The following is an 18,446-nucleotide window of genomic DNA, read 5'->3' on the forward strand; positions in this document are numbered from 1 at the left end:
GGCTTTATCCAGTGTCGGGGTCGCTCCCGGCCGGCAGGAAAGACACACGACAAAGTCTGGCGGTGTGCAATCTTGCCTTTATTTATCTCCGCGTGGGCCCCGCGAGGCCTCCGCTCTGTCACCAGCCCTTTCTCGCCGGTGGACTTTCTCTATCTCTCTCTGTGCTTCCTCTGTGCTTCTCCCTTGTGGCGGGAGAGGCATTTACTTTTATAGGGTAACAGTGGCCAATCAGTTCAAAGCGCGCGATGCGGGCTGATTGGCTAACATCAGTTGTTGCTAGGCAGACTATCTTACAGAGCGGGTTGTTTAAGTCGCCAGCGCAATCAGGGGGCAGGAAGCAGGCGCCAACTTGACTCACTCGATGGGAGGGGCAATCTAGCTCAGGCTCCGCTCCCACCCACAGGCCCTAAGTCCGCCAAGTAAGACAACCGGTGTCGGCCGCGGCTCCCAACAATCCAGTCCCACTCACTACCATCCAGAGAAGCATCTCACACTGGTCCTTTCTGTGTTGGGCTCTGGGAAAGCTGTGTGCCCCTGCTCTGGGCCAGCCACTTAGCTTGAACTTGATAAGGGAGATTCTATCGGTGATAACTCGAACTGCTCACCATCAGGAGTAGAATTCAGAGTCGAGGAGGAGAGGCAATGCAGAGGAAGGCAAAGAAGTACACGCAGATGAGATCTAGTCTCACTTGGGTTTTTCTGGTTTTTGTCTTTTTGAGACAGGGTTTCATTATGCAGTTCAGCCTGGCCTTGAACTTGCTTGTAGCCCAGACTGGTCGCAAACTTGCAATAATCCTCTTGTTTTAGCCTTCCGACTGCTGAGATTATAGGCATGCACCACCATACCTGATGATCTGGTCTCATTTGGATGTAATGGAGTAAACCATTTTTTTGTACTTTTTTCTTCATCAATAAAAACAATTATATAACAATTTATAGAAATACTATCTTTTTATCATTTATTCATCAGTTTGAATTTCCAGTTGCATACTTGCATCAGCTCTCAGCAATAGATTCCTATCTTGTATGTGTGTTGGGGGAGTACTGGGCATTGAACACAGGACATTCAGACTGAGTTGCATCCCACAGCCCTCTTTCCCTTAAATTTTGAGACATGATCTCACTAAGTCACTGAATTGCTCTGATTTGGCTTGATTTTGTGATTCTCCTTCCTCAGCCTCCCAGAGTCCTGGGATTAGAGATGCTAGGCTCAGGTTTTTATTTAAGAGAAATCAATGGTACTGGGGGCTGGGGATTTAGCTCAGCAGCATAAGCGCCTTCCTTGTAAGCAGGCAGTCATGAGTTCGATCCCTGGTACCGATAAAAAGGAAAAAGACGGGAAAAAATAATCAATGCTACCTTTCACTATGTGAGCATATGATTATAGTTCTATAAAGGTACTTGTTGAAAAAAATTTTTAATGTGTAGATCTGTGTGTTTTTCCTTGCATAGGATTTTATAAACTGATAGAAGAAAATAGATAATAGTGAAAAATGTAACTGAAATTTGTGGGAAAATACAAATAATGTAAATCTGATGAATCACAATTTAAAATCATGTTTTCATTAAATATGTCCATTAATGTGTGTGTATACATTTGTGTGTGTGTTTGTACATTGTAATATTTAAATAACTTCCTGGTTATAAGGGATTTCTGTTTGCAGAGCTGGAAGAAGTTAAGATCCTTTATGAAATTTTGTCTTCCTTACATGAGCTTTAATGTATTTTAACATTTCACACATTTTCAAAACTGCATCTCCTTATTTTCCAACATGCAAGTAATTGGTTTAATTCCAGTGAGCATCTTACTGAATTTAAAGATATTGCTTGCACCCTATGTATTAAGTTCATATTTGTCTCTTTGTTATAAGTTTATGAGATCTTTGATTCATTTTACTATGTGATTTATTTTTCTATTTTTCTCTTAAAGTTTATTTTGCAATATTAATTAGTAAGGAATAATGAAATACTATTCAAATAATACGAACTCTGCCTAATTGAAGCCGTTGGATCACAGGCTGCAAAATAGCATGATAGCTTGGGTGTATGTTTATCAGTTGAGGAACAAAGGTATGAATTCAGCACAGGAAAGGCAGTGTGCATATGTTCATGAAGGCATGTAAGTTCTGTTTACTAATTTGAGATCCGCCTTTCTTCGTGTACCTTTAGTGGAATGTTAATATACTCTCCTGGCCATGGCTAATAATTATTTTGCAAATTGTGTGATAGTGAAAGTGTCAGTTTTCCTGGTTTTAGCTCACCCTGACAAACATTTAAAGCATGCTTCTATCACTCAGTCCTGGTTGTGAGGATTTATAAATGTTGTAGCTAGCAGTTGGTCTACGTTATTACAATTTATGGAAAAAAGACTGTGTGCGTAGTTTATGTATCACAAGCTTTGTTTGTGGTTGTTGAATGGTGTAGCAGAAAAATTGTGACCCACAGTTTCAAAGAGAAAATACCTATCGAACTTCAGGATGTTTTAAATAAAATGGTTTTGCTGAGTTGCTGAGTGTGTTATCACAGTTTGAGGAATGCTAGTGTTTATTTTGTAGCCAAATAAATTATACATTTATGCACAGCTAAGGAGAATAGCTCCAGCAAGCCATCTGCAGCCAGGCTGCTGCTGAGAGTAGCTGGGCTGCCTCTGTGGGGTTGCATGGAAAGACAGTAACAGAAAGCACGCGCTGCTCTCAGATACCTCAGATGCACTTTATAGTATCCGGTGCTCAGACCTTTTACCTGGTCATGTCTTTCTATGCTGTTCAAAATAATATAAGGCTTTCAGTAATTATTTTAAGTTAACTTGATGACAAATACAAAATATATTGAATAATTCATTATTAAAATGATACTCAAAGGTTACTAGGTATCCAACAGTGGTAATAATCATAAGTAATCAGTCCTTTTAAAGTCTAAAGATGAAGCCAGTGTAATTCCAGCACTTAAGAGGCTGAGGCAGGAGGATTGTTGCAAGTTTGAGACCAGTCTGAGCTGCAAAGTGATCTCAAGGCCAGCCTGAACTGCATAGGGAGACCCCGTCTCAAAAATAAATAAATAAGTGAAATAAAATAAAATGAAGACCAAAGATGAGAGAAGAAATATTGGAAAATACTTTAAAGCACTGTGTATTTGAATCTAAAGGCTATTTTTCAGACTAGAAAAGTGGTAGACTTAGGTGAGTAGGAGCTGAGACACTGGAGCGAGAGTCCTACCACAGCTACGGGAAGAGCACAGGACCATCTGGGTGTCCTGGCTCAGGGACACAGTTGAGTCGGGGGGTCGCAAGTGAGGACCCACAGGTTTAGTACGAGGCCAGGCTGCAGGAATGATGGCAGAGAAGGTGTACAGCGGCCAGGGTGAGCCCCAGCAAGGGTAGACCCCGGCCTTGTTCTGTTGGTGTTTGTGGTTCCGAGAAGGGCTGCCACACCGGTGATCAGAGGTTCTGTTATAAAGCGTACCACACTGTGTATTTGTTGGAGGTTTGCTTGTTTCCCTTTTGTTGCTGCTGCTGTTTTGAGAAGTTTTCATTCTGTTTTGAAGCTAAACAATTTAGTAGTAGTTCTGAGCCAGAATAAGTTTTAGTTTGGAGCCTTCAAAATTTACTGGTTCACTTCCCTTCTTAGATGTATAAATTTCATTATCTTGAATTATTATTGGAGAAACACTTTAATGGATAGTTTTGACATATTTATGAAAGTATCACCATTAATTGAAATTCTTTATATGATTTACACAATTAAACCTGTATGTAAGTAGTACCTCTTGAGAGATATCAGTAAGACATTTATGATTATCCAGCAAAAGTCTTAGCTAGTGAAAATGCATTATTACATTTCCCAGGTCTGGGAATAACAAAGGTTGAATAAAATGAAATCCCAAGGATCCAGTGAATCAGGGAGCTGTGCTACAGTAATCTGTGGAGACTCAGCTTGGAATATGTGGTGATGGGAGGATGAGTTGCACTACTTTCTAACCTCCCTTACCTCATTTGTGTAGCTCATTAAGTCAGAAGAGTCAATGAATGAGCACTTGGATACCTTCACATAGTGAACCGAGTCATAGTAGCCCATTAATGCTTGCATCTGACAGCAGGAGTCCTACCACTGACAGACACAGTTATGGGTTGTCCTGGTTCCATTTGTTTCATTTATGCCGTTGTGTTGCCATGGATGCAGGTGAGATGTGCAGTGTCAGGGTGAGCTGCTGCCTGTTACGGGGGACCTTGGGGCTGTGTATGAGATCTCAGGAAGCTGTCTTCTCAGCATCAGTTTTGGCCTTGGGTGATACCTGACTTCTGTAGAGTAGGAAGAAGGGATAGAGGCCACACTCCTCACAGTGCATCATTCAGGGCTGTGGTGGAATGAAGACCCAATCTGTCATGCCTAACAAGGGGACCAGCTCTATTGGAGACCTAGGCACAGTGTATAATTGGCTGTGGGGATGGGGGCAGTAAAGGTAGCTCCCTTCTCAGAACAGGAAGTGAGCTTTCAGCTTTGCAGGAAAGCAAATCAGAATTCATGTCCAGGTGAGGATGATCTTCCCTGTGAGCGGACGCTGTGATGAGGGAAGCCTCTTGTCGTTGCAGGGCAGTGCAGTTGTCAGTGGCCAGAGGCTCAGAGCAGCGCTGTGGGGAGAATGCCCCCTGCATAGCTGGGAAACAGTGGGGCTGGCAGTTAGCAGAGGGGCGGGTGCTTGAAGAGCAGGCACCCATTCCCAAGGAACTTACTTAATTCAGACCATTTCAGAAATCTTTGTGTCTGTGATGCCTAAAACATCAGTTAGACTTCATGAGTCAGAAGAGACCACTGTGAGCAAGGCCTTCCCTTGACTGCTTTGTCACTAGCGGACAGATGTGGAAGTAGCAGAATCACAGAGCGCCCGCGTAAGAGCACCACCTGTAAAAAGCAGCTGCATTTCAGAGACTGTGCACAGGCCTTGAGGGTCAGGGGAGGGTCTTAGTGTCAACCCTAGTGGGTCTGTAAAGTGGAGATGATACAGTCCCAGTGAGGGAAAGTGGCTTTGGAAATGCAGGACAGTTACTGGAACTGCCTTCCTCTAGCAACGTGGCCCCACCTTGGTAATAACTGGAATGTGGACAGTGTGGCCACAGGCTCTTCACGTGGGGCCGCACAGCAGTACCCTTGCTGCTGCTGCTGTCCCTGTGTGCACTACAAGAGCCCACTGGCAGGACCACACGGAGAGGGGCTTTCAGAGTGCAGTGTGCAGGTGGCTGAGGGCTTTGCCTTTTGATCTGTGTGTGGAAAGACCTCTCTTTCTTTCCCTCTCTCTCTCCTTCCCTCTCCCTCTCCCTCTCTCTCTCTCCCTCACCTTGTTTCTGTCTCTTCCTCTCCCTCTGTCTCGTTCTCCCTCTCCCCTTCTCTCCTCCCTCTCTCCCTCTCTCTCTCTCCTTTCTTACCTCCCTCCCTTCCTCCGTTCTCTCCCTCCCTCTGTCTCTCTGCTGGTCTGTTAGGGGGTTGGTAGTGCTGCCGTTTTCAGTGTAAGTCTGTTCAGTGCTGAGATAAAAATTATTTCTACAGTCAACAGATTTGGCTAGTAGAATTAAAAGGAAGCTCTTTCTAAAACTCATAAGAGGATAAAATGCTTTTCATATTGTGACAGCAGTAGACAATGATTTCCGTCTGTATTCTAGCAATAAGGGAGAGCAGGGAGGGATCTGGCATCTTTTTGGTATTGCTCGTCAAAGTTTAAAACTTGTGGTCACTGAAAGGAGAGATCACAGGACAAGTCAAGTCCCTTCGTGGAAAGGGATATTAAGAGGAAGGCAGTATTCTCAGTGAATCTGCATTCCACCTCCCATTTTCCCAGGTCTTCTTTCTCTGTTTCTGTGGAGGTGGATTTAGATACATAGATAAATGACAGCCAATCATCTTAGTTTGAAGTGAGGCAGCATGGACTGTGTTTCCAGTGTCCGTGTGCATCTAGCAGTAGATGTGCTGTGACGGTGTGTGAGTTAGGCCCGATGGCTGCCTGCGTGTCATGCGCCATTGTCCACCCTGCAGTGGGGCCCAGGCCCTCTCCTAAGCCAGATGAACCCAGAGATGACTTCACAGGAAAAAAGGCCACTAGCATGCAGGATGGGAAAGAAGGAATTCTCACAAAATCATCAGATACTTACATATTTATAAAAGCTCCTCATTGTGTACTCAAGAATATGACATTCTAGATTGTTTTGGTGGAATTTAAAATATACTCTGATAAAAAATATTGCTTAGAATAGTAAAAATAAAGATAAATGTTAATCATAAGTACTTCTAAAATTATCTCCTAATAATCACTATTAAATACAACATGTTTTCCCAGGACATGCAAAATGAAAAGTTGTATCAACCTCTCTAATTCCTGCCACTCACACACATCACCCAATATGTACATTACTTATGTTAGTCTTTGAAGTATATTCACAACATTTCTAAAGAAACTATATTTTCTGTTAAATCATGCTATTTATCATAATTGGAAGGTATACCATTTTTATTTACTTTTTTGCATAGAATATTTCTAACCTAGCAGAGTTGATGATTTCTGTTTTCACACATTTGAGCGTGTCAGCTTGGGGAGAGAACTGACACTGCTAATTTAAGAAGTTAGCAGTGTTTTCTTAGTCTGACAAGTGTGCTCCTGGTTGTGTAACTAAAAGCTGTGTGTCATCAATAGAGAAGCTACATATCATAACTGATTAATGGAGTCTAATAACTATTATTATTATTATTTGTATCAGGAATTGAACTCAGAACCTTGTGCTGCTGAGCTATATTCCTAGAAGAATCTAATAAATTAAAACTCGTGTTTTAATTGTTCTGCACATGGTTTTCTATTTCTGCGATTAGTCAGAATGTGACAACTAATGTTGGAAGAAACACAAATTCATATGTTGAGTTTTACTTTCTGTTTTCCTGAAAATGCAATGTGCTTTAATCTCTAAGGTTCATCTCTAAGGTTACATTTCATATAATTTATGTTTCAGTATAGATTAATAAAAAGAATGTGTTCTGTGTCTTATGGTTTGAATAGGGAGAAGCAGTCTGAATCGTAGCAGGCTGATTTGCAAAGGCTTTTATGTTTGCAGCTTGATTGTCTTAGTGACTGGTTCTCTCTCTTCTAGGTGAAGGAGTGGCTCTGTTTAAACTGTCAGATGCGAAGAGCTCTAGGGGGTGAGCTGGCTCCCATGCCACCATCACCACAGCCTAAACTCAAGGCCATCCCTGTGGTACCTGCAGCAGCTGTGAGCAGACCCACCCCACAGGCTGCGCAGGGCTCCCCGAAGAAGGACTCTGCAGCCAAGCAGGATGCTGCCAAAGCTCCCGAGTCCAGGAAGCCTCCGCCACTTCTGAAGCAACCCACCCTACATGGTCCACCTCCCTCCCCAGCCAAGGAGGCTCAAGTGGCAGAGCCTGCCTCCAAGCCAGGTGTCCCACCAGAGCAGGCCAAGGCCCCTGCTGCTGACCATAAACCAAAGCAGCCCCTGGCAGGAAGGCCCACTACAGACACCGAGTCTTCTATTCCAGCAGCAGGCAAGCCTGAGCTCTCCAGCCCCCCAGTCCAGCCACAGGCTACAGAGAAGATAGCCCCACCAATGAAGGCAGAGTCTGCCAAGTCCTCCCAAAGTTTCCCTCCAACTGGAGAGAAAGTCACCCCACTAGACTCCAAAGCCATGCCTCGGCCTGCATCAGATTCAAAGATCCTCTCACATCCTGGGCCCAGCTCAGAGAGCAGAGACCAAAAGAAAGTTGATCCTGTTCAAAAGAAGGAGGAACCCAAGAAAGCACAAACCAAAATGAGCCCCAAACCAGATGCCAAGCCAATGCCAAAAGGGTCACCAACGCCACCTGTCCCATGCCCTCCTGCTGGCCAAACTGCCCCCACACCTCTGCAGCCCCCAAAGCCTCAGGAGCAGTCCAGACGTTTCAGTCTCAATCTAGGAAGCATCACTGACACCCCAAAATCCCAGCCCACAACTCCTCAAGACACCATGACTGGGAAGCTCTTTGGGTTTGGAGCATCAATTTTTAGTCAGGCATCAAATTTAATTTCCACAGCTGGCCAGCCTGGATCTCATTCCCAAGATGGGCCAACAGCAGGTAAACAAGCTGCTCCCCCTCTCCAGCCACTTGCTTCTCAGGGGCCCCGCAAACCCACAGGACAGGCACCACCAGCACCTGCGAAGGTTGCCCCTGTGAAAAAGGAATCGAAAGTTCCAGGGGCTGAGAAGGCAGAGGCCAGAGCTGAACCAGCTCCTACAGAGAAAAAACTAGAAGCAGACAAGAAGCCACTGCCTGCCAAAGATAGCAGAGTTCCTCCAGCTGAGCCTCAAAAGGCTGTGCAGCCCCCCATGTTGGAGAAAACCCCCAAGCCCCAACCAGCCTGTCCACTCTGCAAAACTGAACTCAACGTAGGTTCTCAGGGCCCTCCTAACTTCAGCACTTGCACGGAATGCAAGAGTCAAGTGTGCAACCTGTGTGGATTTAACCCTACGCCCCACTTGACTGAGGTAAGCAACAAGCTTACTGCATATTATTATGTTGGTGTATTCTGAGGTATTAGGGGGCCAAATTTTTAAGCAAAAAAATACATTTCTGGGGAAACAAAGATCAATATGGAGATCTCAGAAGTTGTAATTATTTCATGCTTATTTTCTAATTAAGAATTTATGTTATTTGTACCATTATGGGTTAATGTAACGCAAGCAAGAAAATATAATAAATTGATGAATTAAAAGCAACAATGATTTAAAGACCCACAGCTTAGGAGAAGTAATTTGTTTTTTTTTCTGTGGAACTTCAAATAAGAGTTGTATATTCTGTACTCATTTTCTCTAGTCCTTGTAGTTGCTAATATATTCTTAAAAAGAAATTTAATTGGTTGCAGATCCATAAGTGTATGAAATCTATTATATATAACCATTAAAATCGTTGTGCTTTAGAGGTACTTTTGCATAGGAGAAAATAGTGGTTCAAATAGATTATGTGTAGGCCTTCACAGTTCTGATTGAGATATTATCTTGGCATGAGGAGAGTACTTTACTAGCATGTGGAGAGGAAAAAGTGCGTATATGTTGTGTGAGATGGCAGAAGTACTTTCTCCACTGTCTAGATGGCCAAAAAGGAGACTGTGAATCTCTGCCTAACACTGCAGTTCTACAAGAAGGAATTCATAAATAATGCATGTTGACATACTCAGACTACTAAACATTTTGGAAGTTGGGAAACGTGACAGTTAAATGACCACTGCTATCTTATATAAGGGACAATGTTTTAATTAACATTGTTTATTGATTTAAAATGATTGCTTATTGATTTTATACAGATTAAAAATATTTAAGGATTTTTTCACTCCACTGTGATTTTGTAATTAATTGGAATGGAAAAATTGAATAGATTATAGTCTATTCAATTTTTCCATTCCAATTAATTACATATTGTATACATCTTGTATAAAAGGTGATTATTTTTGTAATGTTTGTGCATTAAATACTTTTAAAGAGCAAACCATAGACAATTCTTTATTTTTTTACTTTAGAAACACCTTAGATTGCTCTGCCCTAGTTAACTCCAAACAAAAGCATTGTTACTATAGCAGAGTTTTCTCTAAGATCCACTTTAAAGGTCTATAAATTTTGGTTTCTCTCAGCATTTCATGAGTGGTAATAACTATAATTATTATTTGCAGTGTTTTGGGTTCAATAGAAACATTAAATTTATTTCATATTTTTAGAAGACCAAGTTTTTGATTATTCATTCATGGTAAAGAAGGTTTTGTTATTTTCTCAATATGACTGCATTATTTTAAATATTTAGTAAGTTATACACTTAATAAGGATCCTTATGATATCAGCATAATACAGTTAAATAATTCTAAAATAAGTTGTGCCAGGAAAAACAGAATTTTAATTTATAAATTTTCTGAAAACTAAAAAAAAAAGTGAATGTAGAGCAAGGAAAGATCTATAATTTATAATTGACACATATGCATGTATATATACATATGTACATACATATAGGTGCATATTTTGACCATCATAGTTATTAGAGTTTGTCAATATTTGTAAGAATGAAGTAAGAACCCCTTAGGTAGAGAAGGACAGTGAGTCTTCCAGGAGAATCTTTGATTTTCTCTGTGTTGGTAAATTATTCTTTGGAGCAAGTAACTTGCGAAGGAGATTTCTTGAATGAAGCAGAGGACCAGTGACAACGTGTATAATTTCAAGTTTGAATCTTTTGGAAGTATGAATTGATTCAAGTGTTTGGATGGCTCATCTGATGTGACAGAAGGAACAAGCGCCCTGCACTCAGCTTGACTGTGCTATTCTGTGTGTAGTTTTCAGGAGTGCTAAGTTCTGACTTCAGGCTTCCAGGAAGTGGGGAAAATTCATGAAGTCATTCTATGTTCAAATAGTTCCGATGGTGATTACTGCAAAGGACACTGGAGGAATGACAGAGGGATTGGCTGAAAAGAATGACATGAAGTGTTTGCACATGTGTGTGAGCATACATTCACCTTCATGGTGTGTGAAAATGCCTGTGTGTGCACGGGCACTTTACAAAGATTGCTGGTTAGCCAGCAGATGCTGAACGCCAATCTTAGACTTGTGGGATGATGTCGGTGTTCCTACTAAAGCCTCTTTCCTTTTCGATTGCTGTCTTCTTTCTGTTTTCTTCATTGTTTTTGATAGTTCCCTCGTGACCAGGTTTTCTGCTGCTCACTAGTGTCCTGCATGCGAAGCTTTGGGTAGGACATTCTGAAAGGGCTCAGAAGTGCAAAGAGATGGTGTTCTTCCAGAGAGAGCTTGAGGGTTTCCATCTGTTCTCTAACCTGGCACATTTAAGGTTGCCCTGAACCTCCACTTCGCTTATCCTCATTACTGGGGCAGGACATCCTCCTTTTATGTTTTCTAGTGATGAAAAGAGCTCCTCAGTTTTTCAGGGGTGCCAGCTACAGCCAGCTCCCTGCGGCTCACCATCCACCAACCTACCTGTCTCTAGGGTTGTTTCCTGGCCCTTGGGCACATGCCACACTTTTCTGAGCATTACCCAGGGTTCCAGTAAGGGAGGCAGCCAGCCTTATGCTTAAGCCTCACTGTTTAGCTGCTTGATGGCCACTTTGAAGAAATGGTGCTGTCATCTCTTAGCAAGAGGCAGCTCTTCTAAGCTTTGATTTCTGCTGACTCAAGCAATACCTTGTCTTGGAAGGAGGTTTTAAAAGTGGCAGCAGGGCTTTCTAAAAGAGCTGGTCTTACAGAATCTGGACACAAACTTAGAAAAACAGCCTCAGTTGGCAGTGGATTTACCAAGTGAATTTTAATCATTCTGGTTTAGTTCAAATGCAAAAGGAGCCAAAATTCTCATAGTGGATATTTATTTTATTGTTTTTACCATCCTTTTTCTAAAATAACTTTACTATGAAAACAAGACTTAAAATGAAACATATCTTTATATTTCAGTAAGTGCCAGAGTCATAACTTTGTTTCCTTAGCAAGATTATGCATGGCCTACATGATATGGAAATAGAATATATTTGTCACTAGGAAACGAGTGAGCCATTTGGGCACATTAAGACTCAGTGGTATGACTGAGATCTCTCCAGGTCTTACTCTCTAGCTGGTCCTGCACTCACATTGTTGCTTCACGTGGGAAACACATGTCCTGCCTTTGTGTTATGAGCATTATTTATATTTGAAAAACATACTTAATACTAAAATGCATGTAGGTTCATACACATCTGTACATACACACAGACTCACACAAATTAAAGACTGAAAGAATTATCAAAAGTTACTTAGAAGAAAGCAGTTCTACTATTACTAGTTATGGAGACCAAATGCTCCTGGAGTCTCTGGCACACCTGCCATGACATCTGATGGCACGCTCTTTTTCTGTAGGTTCCTGTTTGCAGTATGGAGTAGTGATTTTTGGGGGATCAGTACATGCACATAGCACATCTTGGTCATTTTAGTCGCTCCCCTCCTCTCCCATTTTTCAATGGAGTCAATTTTTCTTTTGAGTTCTTTATATAGTCTAGAAAGTAGTCTCCTATCAGAAGAGTAGCTAGCGAAATTGTTCTGCCATTTCTTTACCCTGTTCTTTCTGTCACTATGTTGAAGCTTTTTAATTTGATGGAATCCAATTTGTTGATTCTTGATACTGTTTTCTGTGTACCTGGGGTTCTGTTCGGAATGTCTCTGCCTGTTTCTGTGGCCATAAGAGTGTTTCCTGTGTTATCATCTGCAGTTTCAGAGTTTCTGTCTCTAGGTCTCCATAATTTTGATTTGATTTTTGTGCAAGGTGAGAGAGGAGTCTAGTTCTATGGATAGACACCCAGTTTTCCTAGCACTGTTTGTTAAAGAGGCTGTCTTTTCTCCAGGGTATGTTTTTGGCCTTTGTCAACAGTCAGATCTGGCTGTGGGTGCCTGGGTTGTTTCTGTGTCTTTTGCTTGCACTCCACTCTGTATCTGCTTTAGTGGCAGAACATGTTGTATTTGTCACTATGGCTCTGTAATGTAGCTTGATATCTGGTACTATGATGCCTCCAGCTTTGCTCTTTGGCTTATGACTGCTTTGGTTATTCTGGGTCTCATCTGATTCCAAATGAATTTAGGATTGCTTCCTTGGGCTCTGTAAACAATGGTGTTGATACCTTAATAAGTATTGCATTAAATATATCATCACTTTTGGCATTATTGTCATTTTTATGGTATTAGTTCTTATGATCCAAAAATGAGAGATATCTTTCCATTTTCTATTCTCTTCAATTTCTCTATTGGGAGTTCTGTACTTTTTTTTATTATAAAAGTGTTTCACTTCCCTCATTAGGCTGATTCCTACATATTTGGTTTTGTTGTAGAGTTAGGGATGGGGTTGTTTTCTTGGTTTCTCTGTGGGATCATCATTATTAGTACAAAAAAATACTATTGATTTTTGTGTGTTGATTTGGTATGCTGCCAATGATACTTTTTAATTTGTGTAAGAAAATGTATGCCATCGTCTGCTGAAAAAGTTAGCCATTAAGTTTTAGGAGAAATTTGATGTTTTTAGGTTGAGGAGTATTTAATAAAATATTGAAATATGGAGTTTTAAATGAAAATTTTTAATTTAGACTTAAACAAAAGAACAATTTCCCAATAATTCTTCTTTTTCTGTCATTTTTATATAGTCTGAGTTTCTGCTGTCTTATATATCTCAATCAACATACACCATTTTCCTTTGTGGTTGAGCACTTTAAATATCATATAAAATTAGTACTACTCAGTTCTTTGGACATTTTGGTTTATTAGACACATTGTTAAGGATTTAACTTGGCATTATTTTGTTAAAAACAAGCTGAACTTCTTTGGACATAAATATTTGTATTTTTATATGGAAAAATTTACCCATACATGCATTACTAAGTAAAGAATAAGGGCATGTACATATCAGTTTTCTTTGGAATAATTACAACATTTAATATTGCCACTGCTCATACATGTGATTTCTTTCTTACTATTGCCAGTACAAACTTGAACAACATCATTTAACTCAATATTTGTTAATTTGGAAGTCATATATGCTATAATGTTTTTGTTTTGGTTTCTATTTCTTTTGCTTACTGGAAGTATCTTTTTAGACATTAAATGTAAATAGATATTCTAATTATAGGTAAAACATGTTGAAAAGGTTTGAAAAGATAAACTGGTATCAATTAAGCTGCTTTTTTTTTTTTTTTTTAGTTGAACATTTGTTTGACTAGTGATACGGGAGAGGTATTGTACCAGGTGCTTTTCTCAAAGCTCTGTGAGGTTGACTTTTTTCCCATTTTGGAGGGGAGAGGCATGATAATGTAGGGTGCAGCTGTCTTGCTCCAGAGGTGGACTTCACAGGCTAAGTCAGCACTCTCTTTACTGTATGGTATTAGATAGTGTTGGGGACTAGGTAATAGCTGTCGCTTGATCTGTGCTGTTACCTATAGGTTGTGTCAGTTGGTCACTGCTAAGATTCAAATGCCAGGAACTTTGTAAATATGCACAAAAAATCCAGCTAACACTTGGGTTTCATGAATGAGACAGCTGTGCTGCAGGCTGGATTTAGCAGAGCAGGACAGACTCCCCAAGCTGAAAACATCCAGGCCAGGTTTGCTGTGCAGGATTTCTTTCCAGAGGAGTCTGTTGAGGAGGCAGTACTAGTAAGCAGTGATCCTATGTGACTCAGTGATAGAAAGATGTCCCTGCCGACGTATAGAGAGTTGGAGCATAATGTATACCTGTTCAGTCACAGGAAATACTGTGTTTGCACCAGCACACATGAAGACTACACCATGCAAATGATGGGAATATCTGTGTTCTCTTGTTGGAGGTGGTAGTTACATCTTTGCTGCTACCCATGATTCTATAGTCTTCTGTTGTGTTCCCAGATACAGAATGGTGGGAATACACATTGAATGTGGTTCTCAGTAGTGAACATACCAGTTCACCCCAGCCAACTTTGCACATGCTTTCCCATTGCCCACAGTCACTGGCCATGTGCACTTGTGAACACCATGGCTAGCTCCAGGTAGGATGTATTTTAAGTGTAAAACTCTCTGGATTTCAAATCCTTCATGTGGGAAAATATAAAGTAGCTCAGGAATAATTTTGTTGACTGTATGTTGAAATATACATTGGGTTTATGTTCTTATTTGGCAATCTATATTTTTCTTACTGATGACAGACTCCCACTAGATCTTCTATGCAAGCCATTTCATTTTCATATTCTGGGCTTTGTCCTCAGCCCACTAATCTGATTATTGTCTTTTTGGATAGTAATTAATATTTCTAAATTGTATAAAGACTGTATGGTTTCCTTTGATTCCTTTTGAATTCATTCATGTCGAGTTCCTGTAGCAGAAGGCTTTCCTTCCTTAAACATTGCTGTTAATACTGATTTAATATCACTTAACTTTGTGGTTGTATATGTGTGCATGGTAATTTACTGCCATCTATTTCTCTGTTTAAGAAAAGAATGTTCGTGTTTTTATTACAGTCTAATTATTGCTTCTAAGTCTCCTTCTTGATGTTTCACAAGATAACTGGTTCTTTTTGTATGTTGTGCTGAGGAGACAGGTCTCAGGGTCTCTTGTGCAGAGATCTCTTCCACTGCCTGGACTTCTCACCAAAGTTCTTACAGCTTGTTAATGGCCAGCAGACACACCATGTTGCCTGTGTGGTCCTGCCTACCTTTAGGGAAGGACACCTCATATTGCTGCTTACTCCTTCAGGTCCAGATAATCCCTCTGTTGTTTGCAGAACTGTTTAGTCTATTAATAGACTCTGCGACTTTGGGTGAAAAATTTAACCTTTTGGATAAGTTGCTACTAGAAGTCTCAGAAATGCACAATATTAGATGTTGAATATATCATCTGATTCAGTAGTTTCTGCCTTTGTTTTCTTGATGGCTATGCATTTTACTTTTAAAACTATTGCAGTACCTTGAATTACAAAATTAGTATTTTCCTTATTACAGTCTGTAGATTATCTAAAGGTAAATAAAAGTAAATGAACCCCTGTAATTTTCCATGTACTGTTAGTGATGTAGTATATTAAAACATGTGATTTGTTGCTTTTATACTTATATAAACACAGTAACATGTAAAAGGACTTAAGGTTTTTGAAATGTTTCTGGCCTTTGTATGTTTTCAATGATTTAATTCGAGTGACATATCATCATACTATATGCATTTTTGTTTACTTCTTTTGCTAAAGTGTATACATTGGACATCCAAAGTGCACATTTACTGACTTTCTGCATTGTACTTATGATGGAGATGGGCACACGGTATCTCACGGTCCTTCGTGCATTATCCTCTTGGAGAGTGACAATTGGAGCACTTCTAGCTCCTGTTACTATATTTAAAAAGCTATGACAAAGCATCAGTACTTTTGTTCTACATTGCATTTCTGTGTTTGCTAAATTCCTTAAAATGAGTATAGGTTTAAATCAAATGGGTTAAACTTTGTATAAAAACTTTTATATAACTGTTAAAAATTATTAGTACTTTCAACAGTGTACATGTATTTACATTTACTAGAATTGTGCATTTGTCACCTTCATAGTCAAAAATTCTGTTCTGTTACTGATAAATCTTTGCATCCCTGCTTACTTTGACTGTCAGCATTATGTGAGTAATGTTAGCATCATTAGTTTATCATGTACAGTGCTACTTTTTAAATTGCCCATGTTTACTGGTGGCTATTTTTATTGTTATTATTGTTGACAACGCTTGTCCTACATTTTAGAGAAATTTTTTGATCTGTCTTGAAATGATTTTTCCTCATCTGTTACTTACTTATATTTTTGTAAACTGTTCATACATGTACGTGGTTTATTTTTTATGCAACCTAATCTTTTACTTTTTCTTCATCACTGTTTATTTTGTTAAAAGCCCTTTCACACTTACTTTTTTGTTCTAATCATCTGTAGATCTATTTTTTATTTTTCACATTGGATTCCTACCTGTACATCCTTTTTTGGGGGTTTGAGGTGGGATAAGGAGAAAGGTCTAATTTAATTTAATTTAAATTTTTTTTTTTTTTTTTTTTTGGTACAAAGAATAGAATTCAGAATCAGGCAGGTAATGTGTTGCTGAGCTTTTATGTATGTTCAAAATGTGTAATGTTTGACTCAAAATATTTACTAAGTAACTTACCTTTTTTACTTCGGTTTATGGTACCACCTTTATCACATAGTCAGTTTCCTGTAATTCACAATTTACTTTTCTTTATTCTTAGGTTGTAGTGATGGTATGCATCTAGTTATACTGTCAGAACTTAATTATTTTTATTAGAATATCTTTGATATTTAAAAGTATTAAATATTCAGGGGAATCTTGGTAAAAGGTCCTTGATAGGATGTTGTCTGGCTTGCGAATTGACTTTTCCCAACTTACCACTAATGTTATTGTTACTGTTCCATAATTTCTGGTAGCAAACTCAGCGGAAAACAGCCTTCCTCCTCACAGTGCAGCAGGGAGCATGGGCTTCTGCAGTTTACATCAGTTCCCTTTGCCCTCCCCGCCCACAGAGATGGACACAGTGCCCGAGGTGGGCACCCTGCGTTTGTGTCACCTCCCTCTGGTGCAACAAGCAGTAAGCAGGCTCACTGTATGTCTCAGAGGGAGTCATCACCTCAGGCCTGGAGGCTGCTTGTGGCGAACACAAGCTTGTGCGGCGGCCAGCCAGTGAGCAGCCAGGGCCTTTCTGCCACGAGCTGCAAACTGTACAGCAGATATTACGAATTTATTCAGAGTATTATGAACTGGTGTGTTTGTTTTGTTTTTTTTCTGATTGATTGGTTGTACTGGGGATTGAACAAGGGCCTTCACACCTGTTATATCCCCAGTCCTTCTTATTTTTTTTTATTTTGAGATAGTGTCTTACTAAGTTACCCAGGCTGGGCCTGAATTTGTGATCCCCCGTCTCAGCCTCCTAGAGTGCTGCTATTATAACAAGTGTGCACCATAACAACTGATTCCTTTTTCAATGAAGTCCATTATAAAGACAGTGTAGAAACCAGATCAACATCAAAATATGCAGGTTTAGGCCAACTTCAGCTATTCAACTGAGACTTAAAAGATGGTTTTTCTGTAAACGCTCTTATTCCTGGGCTTGGCTCTGAATCAATTCCATGAAATTCCTGTGAAGGACTACTTCCCAGATGACCTATGATAATGGTAGAGAAAGCTAGGCTCACAGAGATGAAATGATATGCCTAATATTGAGGCCAGATTGGGTTGCTACAGTAATAAATAAAAACGTCATTATTTTCTCTATTTTCATTTGAGTTCTTTCCTCTACTGAAAATATGTTAACAAAACAAACAATAGGAAAATTTGTAAAGCTAATAGTCTTATAGTCAACAAGCTGTGCTGTGGCAGAAAATAAATGCTCTATAATTTAACATATATTCACATTTTGCCCCATTGTTTGTGGTTCATATACCTCCACATATTAGTAAATGTCAAACTCTCTTAGGGCATTTCTACTACATTTCTACAACCAAATTTGTGGGCAAGGTTATGAAATTACTCTTTCATTAAGCTATAGAAATCCACCTAATCAGGTGGCAAAGTAATATTCTAGACTAAATATGAAAGTCTGTGGTATTGGTAATATAAATTACCAATTATAAATTGGTAATATAAATTATAAATTATACTACTTACTGTAGGAGAAAAAAGGGAGCACTGATTATTATATAAGTGGTTGAAATGATGCATTTTGCCTCAATATGTATTAATATTGGGAAACTTGTTTATATTTGCATATGTATATATATCCATATATATGAGCATATATATACATGAATGTTTTATGTGTAGGAGTAAACATTTTTCTGGAAGAAATTTGGACCTCAAATACACAGTGACCTGTGTGTGTCATTTTGGGTATGACTGTCATGGTGGTTTGAACATATTCAACC

At 39.7% G+C, this 18,446-nt stretch overlaps 1 protein-coding gene across 4 annotated transcripts in view; it reads left to right on the forward strand.

Moving 5' to 3' along the window:
- The window catches only part of Pclo (piccolo presynaptic cytomatrix protein), a 353,455-nt gene that overhangs the window by 15,713 nt on the left and 319,296 nt on the right, over positions 1–18,446 (forward strand). For all 4 annotated transcript variants that reach the window (XM_063237492.1, XM_063237501.1, XM_063237500.1 and 1 more), the window contains exon 3: positions 7,127–8,512. In XM_063237492.1, the coding sequence (XP_063093562.1) occupies positions 7,127–8,512 (1,386 nt within the window). The remainder of the gene's footprint in view (positions 1–7,126; positions 8,513–18,446) is intronic.

The sequence above is a fragment of the Cavia porcellus genome, unplaced genomic scaffold (genome assembly GCF_034190915.1).
Source record: "Cavia porcellus strain 051 isolate PalLab524CR breed Dunkin Hartley unplaced genomic scaffold, mCavPor4.1 scaffold_2, whole genome shotgun sequence".
Classification (NCBI taxonomy): domain Eukaryota; kingdom Metazoa; phylum Chordata; class Mammalia; order Rodentia; family Caviidae; genus Cavia; species Cavia porcellus.